Source organism: Phocoena sinus, chromosome 11, assembly GCF_008692025.1.
Source record: "Phocoena sinus isolate mPhoSin1 chromosome 11, mPhoSin1.pri, whole genome shotgun sequence".
Taxonomy (NCBI): Eukaryota; Metazoa; Chordata; class Mammalia; order Artiodactyla; family Phocoenidae; genus Phocoena; species Phocoena sinus.
In genome coordinates this window covers 52320728-52334161 of record NC_045773.1, presented here as the reverse complement: position 1 = coordinate 52334161, position 13434 = coordinate 52320728, and the positions used below count along the sequence as shown (strand labels likewise).

General features: G+C 47.1%; 2 protein-coding genes across 3 annotated transcripts in view; both read left to right on the top strand.

Annotated features, from left to right (window-relative positions):
• The window catches only part of CMTM8 (CKLF like MARVEL transmembrane domain containing 8), a 92446-nt gene extending 91011 nt beyond the window's left edge, over positions 1–1435 (top strand). For both annotated transcript variants that reach the window (XM_032650203.1, XM_032650204.1), the window contains exon 4: positions 1003–1435. In XM_032650203.1, the coding sequence (XP_032506094.1) occupies positions 1003–1086 (84 nt within the window). In that variant the 3' untranslated portion in view covers positions 1087–1435. The remainder of the gene's footprint in view (positions 1–1002) is intronic.
• A 10684-nt stretch (positions 1436–12119) lies between these two features.
• CMTM7 (CKLF like MARVEL transmembrane domain containing 7) overlaps positions 12120–13434 on the top strand; it is a 42982-nt gene continuing 41667 nt past the window's right edge. Inside the window, exon 1 of the mRNA XM_032647632.1 lies at positions 12120–12347. Coding sequence (XP_032503523.1) covers positions 12189–12347 — 159 coding nt within the window. The 5' untranslated portion in view covers positions 12120–12188. The remainder of the gene's footprint in view (positions 12348–13434) is intronic.

The following is a 13434-nucleotide window of genomic DNA, read 5'->3' as shown; positions in this document are numbered from 1 at the left end:
GAGGAGTGTGGGATGAGGGGCTTCTACTTTTTAATTTATGTACTGTTTGCATTTTTAAACCATAAGTGTGTATTTTTCAAATCTAAAAAACTAATTTTAAAAGCTTCTCTGAGGTGGGCCTTATAATATTCCATCCGCAGTAGAAGTGATGGGGGCGGGAGGCAGACAGACAGGAAGACCAACAGTATGATGTTAAAGCTGGTGGGTGATCCATGGGTGTTCATCGTATTCTTGACCTATATCTCAAAATCTCTATTTAAAGGTAAAGAGCGTGGGTCCATGTGAGATTAAAAGTCACAGGGCTCAAGTTAGCACACAGCAAGAATCAGCTGGGCAGATGCAAACTAGTATATATAGGATGGATAAACAAGGTCCTACTGTATAGCACTGGGAACTATATTCAATATCCTGTGATAAACCATCATGGAAAAGAATATGAGAAGGAATGTACATATATGTATAACTGAGTCACTTTGCTATACAGCAGGAATTAGCACAACACTGTAAATCAACTGGACGTCAATAAAATTTTTTTAAAAATGAAGAATCAGGTGGAACTGTGCTGCAGTTGCCCCAGGAGAGGGCCCGGCGTTTTCCCGCCTCTGCACTCACACCCCATGTGGGCCCCTGGCTTCCTTCCGCCCACTCAGCTTGTTTGTGTAAACTGAGCCTGTGACAGTGTGAGGTTAAGCTTTGGTCTAAAATCACGGATACTAAATTAGAAATACACGGGCTTTTCTCAGTTGCACACCACCATATTCACCCCCACGTGAACACCCTGGGCGTATTGGAATAAGACTACAGGCTTTCCAGATAGGTTCCAAAAGAGAAAAACAGCCTAGCCTGAAATTGTTTCAGAAGGAAGGTAATTGAACCAATAAAGCAGGTTTAGATGAGAAAGCTTGGAGTCAAGGGATGCAATAAGTGCATTATTCAGTAGAGGTGAAATGACAACTTTTGCTGATTATGCTTTGTTTTTCTATTATGCTTTGTTTTCTCCAGTTCTTCGCCTTCCTGGTCACCATCTGCTATGCTGGAAACACATATTTCAGTTTTATAGCTTGGAGATCCAGGACCATACAGTGATTCGCCATTTTGAGAATTAAAAGGGAAAAAAAAAGCAAGACTCTCCCTGTAAAAACAGCTGTAGGTATAATGTATATTTCCAGAGAATTGTATTTAACTAATGTTTTTATATACTTAGTTAAATTTGCTCACAGTGGTTTGTTATAATTAAACTGGATACTTATTTGCAAAGTGCTGTAGCTTATAATGAATCTTAAATATCTTGTTGATGTCTTCATAGACCTTATTTTCTTAGGCAATGTATTAGAAATAGATAAATTGCTAATATTAAGAATGCATCAAGTTTGTAAACCTAACTTTTAAAAATGCCAGATTCTTTTTTCATTAAATGTTTCGCAATCCAGGGTAATGGTGGCGTCTGACTCAAGAAAGGAGACTTATTGCTGAAGCCTGAAGCTGGGGGCTGTGGGGAATTCTTCATCCTCATGGGGTTGCCTGGGGTGATATTGCCAGGAGACACTGTCCACAGCCCCCAGGCCAGCGTGGTCAGGGAGACCCATCTCCCCAAGTCTGGGGATCACTGGCGGCATGAGTCTCACATGCCAATGGGTTGGCACAGAAAGCATCTAATGAGACACTAGCCTTAGAACTTAGTAATGAGCTCGCCTTAAGTGGTGCTCTGAGCACAGTGGCTGATGTGCTGGTGGTATTTTTTCTAATACAGATTAAAATAAGCTCATAACCATTAAAAGGATAAATACTTGCATGTACCTTAAAAACCATCTTGCTGATCATAGAGACACAGGTACCATATTAGGTGGAACATATTGGACCAAAAGGCTCCAAATCTCCAAGCCCTAATATTTTGTAACATTGTTATTAGATATTATGAGACCATGGGAAGAACTGTGTTCTGAAGGCAGATGTGCACTTAGAGGAAGTGTTTTTTAGGCAAGATGGTTCTTGCTGGAATGGCAGTGTATCTTGGGTGATTTTTCAAACTGAAAACAAAAAACCACTGAAACGTTAGTATAGTTGATGATAGGGAGAGGGTTCAGCCGTGCACTCTGTGGACATGGCCCCATGGCCGCCTCTTTTCTGCTCTTGTGGCAGTGCTGTTTTCTTTCTGTTGTGTTGTTTGCGTTGGTTTTCCTGTTCATCTAATTCCTTAGCCAACAAGCTCTGTTTCCCCCTATAAAGGAGAGTTGGGATTTCTTCAGTGTGTAATGACACCCACCCCAGACCTTTGAAAGGAACAATGAAGAATGTTCTTGGGTTGTGTGTCCAAAAAGGTAGGGGGGAGGGGACACCAAGAGGGAGAGGTGGGGTGGACGGTGGGAGTGGGTGGGCGTGGGGAACACGAGAGGCCTCTTTGGGTCCCACATGTAGCCATGAAGCTTCAGCTTCAGTGACGCAGACCTGCAGGTGACCGGGGCTGCGATCTTTCTGGAGCAGTGTTCCCAGTCATCACCCGGACAGCCTCCGACTCGCTGATTTTGCAAGAAGAGCTGAAATAACTAGTCAGGGTTTGTGTGTGCTGCCTCTCTATCTCTCCCTTTCACACTCCCAGAAGCATGTTCACCTTGCATGCACCTGGTGGATTTTTTTTTTTAATTGAAATATAGTTGATTTACAATGTTGTGTTAGTTTCAGGTGTACAGCAAAGTGATTTAGTTATATATATATATGTACACATATGTTCTTTTTTACATTCTCTTTCATTACCTGGTAGATTTTTAAAGTACTTTATATTGCAATCAAGTCTCCATAAGAGGCAGAAAAACTGTAACCTAAGAGGTCTGTTTCTGGAAACAGTCATAAAGAAAGAAGCCTGCTTTTATTGATTGTGTGGAGGTGTGTGAGTGTGATTTCTGTAATCATGGACACATATATAGCAAGTAACTTCTGGAGTAAAAGATTTCATAAGCCACTTTGAAATGTCTTCCAAATAGACCACAACCAGCCACAGGCCTTTCCTGAACCGGTAGCGCCAAAGAGATCTATTTCAAGAGATAGTGATTCATTTGCATCCATGCGGAGGGGACTTGCTGTCATGTTTTTATATATGGCTTTTCAAGAGCATGACCCTTTGTGTTGCCTTAAAATTTCACCCCAAAAAACCACTAAAAAACCAAAAAACATTTGTTTTTGGCTGAAAGGAAATTATCTCTTCTTTTGAATGCTGAGAGACTTTGTTCATGAATAATTTTTAAGTGTGGGTTTTTAGACAACAAAATGATTCTCTGTTATTCAGCTAAAGCTGTAAGTTTTGAACTGGGTTTAGTTTTTCTCTCGAGAAAGAAGAAAAAAACAAAAGCAAAGCCACATGCAACACAGCCAGCATAACAAGAAGAATAGGTTTCTGGGGTTGAAAAATGTTGTTACAGGGATAGTATAGGGTGTGCTTACACTCTGCTGTCTGCATTCACCTCTCAGCCCTTCCAGAACCATCACGTTCTCTTTGATAGAGCCGGGTGGGTTTTAATTTGATGTATTTCCACACTCATGGCAAATCAATGAAATGCTTTAGGCATTTAATCTCTCTCCATTGCTATTTCCAACTCATAGCCCCCAAAGGTAAATATTTAGCCAATATTTTAAAACTATAAGCAAATCTAGAGACAAGAATGTTCAGTGTCAGTTGCTTTTGTACATTTTTAAATTGCTCCCTTCATAGGAAAATCCCTTCAGGGTATCAGCACACAAAAGATTTTAAATACATAAAATACCTCTGCGTAGAGGACAGACATTTAAAACCACTAACTGAAGATGCAGCCCTGGGTAGAAAATCAATTTAAAAGTCTGTATTTCTGTTCCCTAGACAATTATTAAATTGAAAAGAGAGAATTTTCACAGAAAAAAATAATCCAGGCATACAGGCAGACCTCATTTTATTGCGCTTCACCTTACCCGCACTTCCAGATACTGTGTTTTTATACAATTTGAAGGTTTGTGGCAACCCTATGTGGAGCAAGGAGCCATTTTTCCAGCAGCATTTTCACACGTCATGTCTCTGTGTCACATTTTTGTAATTCTCCCAATATTTCAAACTTTCTCTTGTTTCTTATGGTGATCTGTGATCAGTGATCTTTGATGTTACTATTGTTCATTGTTTGGGGGCACCACAAGCCATGCCCATACAAGATGACAAACTTAATCGGTAAATGTGTGTGCTCTGACTGCTCCACCAACCAGCCATTCCCCGTCTCTCTCCCTCTCCTCAGGCCTCCCTATTCCCTGAGATGTAACAATATTGAAATTGGGCCAATTAATAACCCTACAATGACCTCGAAGTGTTCAAGTGAAAGGAAGACTCACATGTCTCTCAGTTTAAATCAAAAGCTAGAAATGATTAAACTTAATGAAGAAGGCATGTCAAAAGCCCAGACAGGCTCAAAGCTCAGCCTCTTGTGCCAAACAGCCAAGCTGTGAATGCAAAGGAAAAGTTCTTGGAGGAAATTAAAAGTGCTCCTTCAGCGAATACACGAATGATAAGAAAGCAGAACAGACTCACTGCTGATATGTAGAAAGTTTTAGGGGTCTGGATAAAAAGAAGATCAAACCAGCTTCAACATTCCCTTAAGCCAAATCTCAATTCTGTGATGGCTAAGGGAGATGAGGAGGGTGCAGAAGAGAAGTTTAAAGCTAGCAGAGGTTGGTTCATGAGGTTTAAAGAAAAAAGACGTCTCAACATAAAAGTGCAAGTGAAGCAGCAAGTGCTGATGTAGAAGCTTCAGCAAGTTGTGCAGAAGATCAGATAATTCATGAAGGTGGCTGCACTAAACAATAGATTTTCAGTGTAGACAAAACAGGCTTCTGGAAGAAGATGCCATCTAGGACTTTCATAGCTAGAGAGGAGAAGTCAGTGCCTGGCTTCAAAGTTTCAAGGGACAGGCTGACTCTGTTGTTATGGGCTAATGCAGCTGGTGATTTTAAGTTGAATCTAGTGCTCATTTACCATTCTGAAAATCCTAGGGACCTTAAGGGTTAGGCTAATAAGTCCACCCTGCCTGTGCTCTGTAAGTGGAACAACAAAGCCTGGATGGCAGCACATCTGTTGACAACATGGTTTACTGACTATTTAAGCCCACTGTTGAGACCTACTGCCCAGAAGAAGATTCCTTTCCAAATATGGCTGCTCATTGACAAGGCACCAGATCACCCAAGAGCGCTGATGGAGACGTACAATGAGATAATGTTGTTGTCATGCCTGCTAACACGACATCCATTCTGCAGCCCATGGATAAAGGAGACATTTCAGCTTATTATTTAAGAAATAACATTTTTCATAAGACTTTGACTGCCATAGATAGTGACTACTCTGACAGATCTGGGCAAAGTCAATTGAAAATCTTCTGGAAAGGATTGACTGTTGTAGATACCATTAAGAACATTCTTGATTTATGAGAAGAGGTAAAAAATATCAACATTGACAGGAGTTTGCAAGAAGTTGATTCCAGCCCTCAGACTTTAGTGGAGGAGGTCACTGCAGATGTGGTGGAAACAGCAAAAGAACTAGAATTAAATGTGGAGCCTGAAGATGGGACTGAATTGCTGCATCTCCTGATAAAACTTGAACAGAAGAGAGTTTGCTTCTTACAGATGAGCAAAGACAGTGGTCTCTTGAGATGGAGTCTGCTCCTGGTGAAGGTGCTGTGAAGCTTGTTGAAATGACAGCCGAGGGTTCAGACTGTTAGTTGATAAAACAGTGGCAGGGTTTGAGAGGATTGACTCCAGTTTGGAAAGAAGATCTATGGGTCAGATGTTATCAAACAGCACTGCAGGCTGCGGAGAAGGCATTTGTGAAAGGCAGAGTCAATTGATGAAGCCGACTTCACTGTTGTCCTATTTTAAGAAACTGCCACAGACGCCCTGGCCTTCAGCAACCGCCTGATCAGCAGCATCAACATCCAGGCAAGACCCTCCACCAGCAAAAAGATTAGGACTCACTGAAGGCTCAGGTGATGGGTAGGATTTTTATTTTTTGCGGTACGCGGGCCTCTCACTGTTGTGGCCTCTCCCGTTGCGGAGCACAGGCTCCGGACGCGCAGGTTCAGCGGCCACGGCTCACGGGCCCAGCCGCTCCGCGGCATGTGGGATCTTCCCGGACCGGGGCACGAACCCGTGTCCCCTGCATTGGCAGGCGGACTCTCAACCACTGCGCCACCAGGGAAGCCCTAAACAGAACTTTTATATGCACCAGGAAACCAAAAGATTTTTGTGACTTGCCTTATCGTGGTGGTCTGGGACCAGAGCTGCCGTATTTCCAAGGAAAGCCCATATAAGCCTGGGGCAGACGTGTGCACACTTTCGCTGAAACAGGGCAACCTGAGAAGTATTTCCTAACTTGGCCTTACATAAATGTTCTGGCTATGTTCTTGCTGCCAGTTGTAAGCAGACAGCTGTAAAGGAAGGTGAGGTAACTGTTCCAGTGCTGATGACCTAGGATAATGGGGAAGATTAGAATATGTGTTGTTATAAGTAAACTTAGGTGTTCGGTGTATATAAAAGAGGTTCAGGTTTGGGGGAAAGTGCTTGGCAATCTAGAGGTGATGATTTTCAGAAACTTAGGAGGGTGAGTGGCAAGAAAGTTGAAGAGACATTCCATTTGGAAGGTGTGTTTTGAGAAAACCTGTGTCAATGGCAGACTTTTTTCTAGAATATTCAGAATAACTCATCCAGGACGTAGCCGACCTTGTTGCTGCCTCAGCATCCCTTCTCCCCGCCTCTTGTTATCCGACTACCCTAGTTTTTATTGCACATCCATACCACCCACTTATACCCCAGCAACTTCAGGGAAAGCCAGCTCCACTGTGCTCTAGGGATGGCCTAAGCCAGTCCCACCTCAGCCACAGCGACTGGTTCAGGCAGGGGCACGTGACCAGGCTTGCTGGGGAGTTCTGGGAAAGGAGTTCTGAGGAAATGCGTAGGCAGGAAGTTGTTGGCAAATATCTTGCGACCACAAGGAGAAGCCAGTCGCGGGATGAAGGTGACTGGAAGAGAGATGGAGGGGGAAAGAAACTTCTTAATGATGACATCACTGAGCTTCCAGCTCCTCCAGCGTAGTGGATAGAGAACATCTGTACTGTGAGGAAAGGAACCAGGTGAAAACTACATAGGCTGTAGGGATGAAGTGGTACATTTCCAGAAATCTATTTCACTATACATATGAAGAGCCTTAAAAGTTATCCATTCCCTTGAACTCGGGGATGTTTCTCTTAGGAGTCTAAGATTCACGCACAAAGATGCTAATCCTAGTCTTATGTATAATGGGGGGGGAAAAGAACTAAATTAGCCTAAAACCCTAACAGTAGGAGAATGATTCAATAATTAATTAAATCCATTGAATGAGACTTTAGAAATGAATGCACTACAACCCAAGTTTATTCAGAGTCACCATCATTAATGATTTAACTTTGTATTTTTAACACATTTTTCAAGCTGTGCTTGAACTGTGGTTGCTAGATTGGTTATTAAAACGAAGAGCAGGGTTTCCCTGGTGGCGCGGTTGTTGGGGGTCTGCCTGCCGGTGCGGGGGGCGCGGGTTCGTGCCCCGGCCCGGGAGGATCCCATATGCCGTGGAGCGGCTGGGCCCGTGGGCCATGGCCGCTGGGCCTGTGCGTCCGGAGCCTGTGCTCCGCGGCGGGAGAGGCCGCGGCGGTGAGAGGCCCGCGCACCGCACACACAAAAAAAAAAAAAAAAAAAAAACGAAGAGCAGTTGTTAAAGTGCTGTCTTCCTAAAAATATATAATGGAGAAAAATAAGTTGTGCACACACAAAAAACCAATGCTGCCACTAAAAACCCTTTGTGAGTAATTTTTAACAGGAAATGTTTGCGGTATACCTTGGAGTTTACAAAAGGCAGAACAAACCAAACTGTAAAAGGTGGTGGGATCGTGGGGTGATTTCAGTTTTCTTTGTTTTTTCTGAATTTCCCCCAATTTTCTACAATGAGCAGGAAATACCTTCATCATCAGGAAATAAATATTTTTAAAAGACAAGAGAAGGCAGTGGTTTCAGTAGGTCAAAAAAAAAATGATCCTTATTATTTGTGGAAAAAATAACATCTTCAAGTTCTCTTATGGGCAGGTGACCAGAGCCATTGCATAAAAACCATTCAGAGGACTATGCCCATTCCTTGGTCTCCTTTTGAAGGGAAGTGTAGTCATCTTTGGTCATCATTTATTTCATTTATGAAAGATTTCATGGATAAAGAAGGAAAAAGAGCCTCCTCTCCTCTCCTCCCTCTCCCCTTCCTTCCCTCCCCTGTCCTGATAACTTCATAGGAATACTGATGCTGATAGAAAACGTTAGCACAAAAAGCTAATTATTCCTTACATTTGTATGTTGCTTTGTTACCTTTCTTAACATTTTCAGATCCATTTCTGTTTGAACCTCAAAAATGAGCGCTATCAGCCCATTTCACGAATAAGAACACTGAGGTCCAGATAACTTCACTTATGGGCAGACCAGCAACCAAAGTCCCATCTCCTCATTCCAAAGGTCAAGCAAATAAAACCAGGACCTTTATGCAGATTGTCCCACTGCTAAAGGAGTTAGGGGTCCTCCATTGCCCCACTCTTGCAAATGTACAGCCCCAAAGCATAGCAAGTCACAGCCAGTGGAGAGCATTCACAAAGCAGATGGTCTACAGGGAGCCTACAGTCTACTTGAGGAGTCACGGCAACACACAGGAAATTATCAGAAAATGAGAGAAAATTGTCCAAGGTCAGCTCCGCTGCTGATCCATCCAGTGTCACCATGCTCTCATCAACCACTGCCAGACATCAGTCTGCAACGTGACATCCACCATACAGGGTGGGCTTTCCAGAGACACATTGGGCGGGGGTGGGGGTCATTCGGGGACCACCTGTGTGAGTCAGCGCCATATTCTCACGTGTAGGCAGGAACCAAGTACAAACATCCTGAGCAGGGCAGCAAGCGTTAGCAATGTTTCGTGTCCCTCAGTTGTTTACAGACGTTTCTTGGGGGTATCGGAGGGACATGGTACAAGGCATGTAAGCTGGTCAAGGTTTATGAACAAAAAGGGCAGGTCTGAACCAAGGGCAGCCCAGAGGTTTTTGCTTTGTTTGCTTGCTTGGTTTTTGCTAGGCCCTGGCTCAGAATGCTGTTTGCCCGTCTGCCAGTGCCCCAAACTGCCAGACACAGCCGTCCTCCATCCCAGCCTATTTCAGGGTTCACTAACGTGTACCAAATGCCTGAACACGTGTAATCTCATCCACTCCTCACAGCAGCCCTGTGAGTAAGCAGCGCCGCCCCCTGCTTTGCAGATCTGGAGATTCCTGCTCCAAGGCACCTGGATTCCCAGCCAGGTCTTCTAACTCTGAATCCAGTGCTCTTTCCACGCTACTCTTTTCTTGAATCTCCAGATAGGTTTCCCCCCATTTTCAAGTAGAAGATTATTCTTTATGCACAACAAATAATGCAAAGTGAGCATTCATGTTCAGACTTAGTTTTAATTTAATAGACCAGTGAAATTGATGTGACCTGTTAGTCACACCTGATAGTCACGATTATTCTTGGGCTTCATGGCAATTAAGCATAAATAAATGGTTCTTCCACTATCAAATTGAAAAGTAATAAAGATGCACCGTTGTGTTCCAGGCATTGTGATTGGTGCCATGGATGTCAGAATAAAGGCCCAGAAGAGCCTGCACACTGTTGAGGACTTGCTATATGCCAGGCACTGTGCTGAGGACTTTCCAGGCCTTAATTTATCTAATCCTCATAGGAGTCGTGGCAGGTGGTATTTTCCAAAGATGACTTGACAGTATCACCATGCAACTTCCTAATCAAATGATGGGAGACCACCAGGGTCACCTTACCCTTACTGGAAAGTGGTGGGAAGTCAGGGAAGGCTACCTGGAGGAGGAGGGGCCATCTCAACCACACACACTGAAGGATAAAGAGCTGTTAACCAGCCATCAGTGAGTGGAGAAGGGAGTTCAGACAAACACTCAGAAGGGTGATATAGCAGAGGGCGTGACGTTCATTCAGGCTTGAGCATGGGGTCCAAAGGAGTGGAAGCTGCTAGATGTGGCTGGAGAGGTGGCAAGACAAGATGGCAAAGGTGGGTGGGCCCCCTCACTCTTTTGAGTGCACCCAGCCCTGCACCCACCAAAGCCCTTCCTCCCCAGGGGGCAGCCCTTCCCACCAAGAAGTCATCACCCCGTGTAGACACCTCCGTGTACTTGGCCGCAGGTCTGGTCTGTGGAACCTCTTCTTGCACTCCGGGCCAGCACGCAGCTCTTGTGCTGCCAAGCCTCTCGCTCGGGCTTTTAAGTGATCATGATAAAATGATTAACACAGAGTGGCCACCAGCAGTGATTATTTCCGATCTAAGCTGGGTGGCACGTGGGCCAACAGCAGTCCGAGAAACCCAGCCAAGTCTCAGCTCCAGTGGACTCCGGAAATGCCAGTGGTTCTCAAACTCCGTCATGCATCTGAATCACGTGGGAGGTGGAGGGCCGACCTTGCCAAAACACAGATTGCTGAGCCTCACCCCCAGAGGTTCTGATTCAGCAGGTCTGGGGTGGATGGGGGTGGGTGGGGCTAAGAATTTGCATTTCTTACCAGTTCCGGGGTGATGCTGGTGCTGCTGGGCTGGGGACCATACATTGAAAATCACTGATTTAGAAGATTGCTGGAGAATTGGATGAAGGCCCCTGGAAGGAGGGGAAATTATCCACTGCTGGGTTTTTCTGCTTCCCTGAAGCCTTCACTTCAACAAAGACCCCCTGTCATCTCCATGATGGGTTCCGAAGCCTTGGAAAAGTACAGAAGTGAAGATGTAAATCTGTATGGAAAACGACATGCATCTGGAGCTGTCACAGAGCGCCTGCACGGCTATCACATTGTCACAGGAGCCCCGAGATGCAATTATCTTTGTTTTATAGAGAACGAAATGGAAGGCACCGTGACTATTATCTAAACAGAAAACAGATATTAGAGGCAATTTTTTTTGGTCATGAAAACTTTCAAATGTACACACAAGTAGAGAACATGGTATTACAATTCCTGAAATGCCTCAACGTTGGCAATGATGGTGCTCAACTTGAGTGGTCATCAGAATCACCTGGGAGACTTGTCAAAACAGAGATTGCATGATTATCTCCACATTCTAGAATTATCAAGACTTTGCCACATTGACAGTCTTCTGATGACAGGACAGCACAGGCATCCAGTGATGTCATGAGGTAGATTTTTTGTGTTATTTCGAAACATTTGGAGATATATCAAGTTTGGCCACAGGGACACTCTGCTCAGAGAGAACACTGATAACATTTCATTTCTGTAGTCCTGCTTGCTCATTTTAAAAGTAACCCGGAAGGAGTGCAATGTAGCATCTCTAACTGTTTGACAGCTTCTACTAGAAGTAAACCTATGTTCACCTTGTGACCCAGCAAACCCACTCATTAAGTATTTTGCCAGGAGAAATGAGAGCTTCTGTCCACCAAAAAAATCTCACCAGAATGTTCACCATAGCTTTATTGGGATTAATCTCGATGCATCTTGTTGAGTGAAAGAAGCCAGACACAAATGAGAATATTCTGTATTATTTCAAGTACATCAAGTCTGAGAAGAGGCAGAACGAATCTATAGTGACAGAAAGAGGGAAGGAGCACGAGGGAACTTTTTTGGGGGTATCGGCCCGGTATTTGTTGCTGTGGGCGGTGGTTACACAGGTGTACATACACATACAGAACAATTAACGGAGCTGAACACGGAAGGTTTGGGCATTTCAGTGTATGTGAGTTATACTTCAATCAAGTACACTTAGCACATACCCGCAGCCGCACCCAAACCAGATCCCAGGAGGCTGAGACCCAGCTGTGCCCTGGCCTCGCCCATCTCGGAAAGGCCACGGCCCAGGGCGTCCGTTTCCCTCCTCCCTCCAGCCCAACTTTCGCGCCTCCCAGAGGGCGGGGGTTGCCGCCACCTTTCCGGAGAACGCGGGCCAGGCCCTCCCCCGCGCGTCCGGCGGAGGCTGGGTGGGCGTCCTCAGCGCGGGCCGGGGGCGCGGGCCCCGCCCCACTCCAGGACCCCGCCCCTGAGCCACGCCCCCGAGGCCCCACCCAGCCTCTCCCCTTCTGGCCTTCGGCCTCGGCAGCTGGAGGCTGCCGGCCGGCGAGGGCCGCGCGATGTCGCACGGACCCGGGCTCGTCCGCACCACGTGCAGCAGCGGCAGCGCCCCGGGAGCCGGGGCCGGCGCGGGGCAGCTGGGCGCGAGCTCTTCGGAGGGGCTGCTGGACCCCGTCTACCCCCGCACCCACGCAGCGCTGCTGAAAGTGGCGCAGATGGTAAGAGAGGCCCGGGCGCGAGCCGGGGTCACACGGGGTGGCCGCGGAGGGGCCGCTCCCGCGGCGGGAGCATCGCTCCCCGGGCGGGGGTCTTGCCGCCCAAGTCAAGTTGGAGGGGGCTTCCTCGGGCGAGTTGCGCGTGCAGTCCCCGCGCTGGAACTCGGCGCACCCGGCAGGCCTGTTCGCGCCGCCCCCTCTCGGAGGTCCCAAGTTTTTCCAGCCACTCTGCGGAGCCTGCGAGCTGGTGACCGAAACCACGGCCAAAGTTCCTGTGTGTCTTCCTTCCTCTTCTCGGGCAGCGCCGCTTCGGACCCGGGCCGGGGGTGGAGAGCGGCCGGGCGGCGGCGCTCAGGCCGCGGAAGCCGACCTTCTCCCGCCGCCTTTTTCCCCGGACCCCGCGCCGCAGGGCTTCCTGCTCGGGGCTCACCCTCGCCCGAGCGCGGGGTCCGAAGGCCAGGCGTTCACTGGGGTAGAAAGCCCTGGGACCCTTGGGGCAGCCGTCCCGGGCCCTGCCCCTCAAGTTCCAAGGGCGGGCCGGTTCTCGGGGCCGTTGGACGGCAGCGGTCAATGGGGAAGGCCTTTTGGGGAGCCGGTACTTATCTGGGGAGAGCGGGAGTCGCCGGAATGGGGGTCACTGTGGAGCGGGCAGGAGGAAGGCCTGGGCGCCGAGTGCCACCGGCGCTGCAGGGACCTCCAGCAGCGCAGACCTTTCCCGGCCTGTTCTCCTTCCCATGTTTTTCTTCCTTACAATTTAAAAATTTTAGACACCTTTCCCGTTTGTTCGGTAAGTTTTGAAACTGGGCTGGGCTCTTTGTGACTCCACTCCTTGTCATGTTTGCAGCCAGAATGGTGAGGGGGAAGTGGTAGTTTTGAAAGGGGGGGGGGGGTCAAGGAAGGGATGTGGGTTAGACGCAAGGTCACAGATCCAGAGGCAGGGCCTACCAAGGTGGGCCAGCCCCAGGCCTGGACACGGGGTGAGGGCTGCCCAGGCATCCACAGCTCTGTTACTCTGGGTGCTGAGTGTGTGTAGAGGGGGCTCTGGTTTCTTGCTTGGGCCAGACCTGAAGGAAAGAGGGACTTAGTTCCC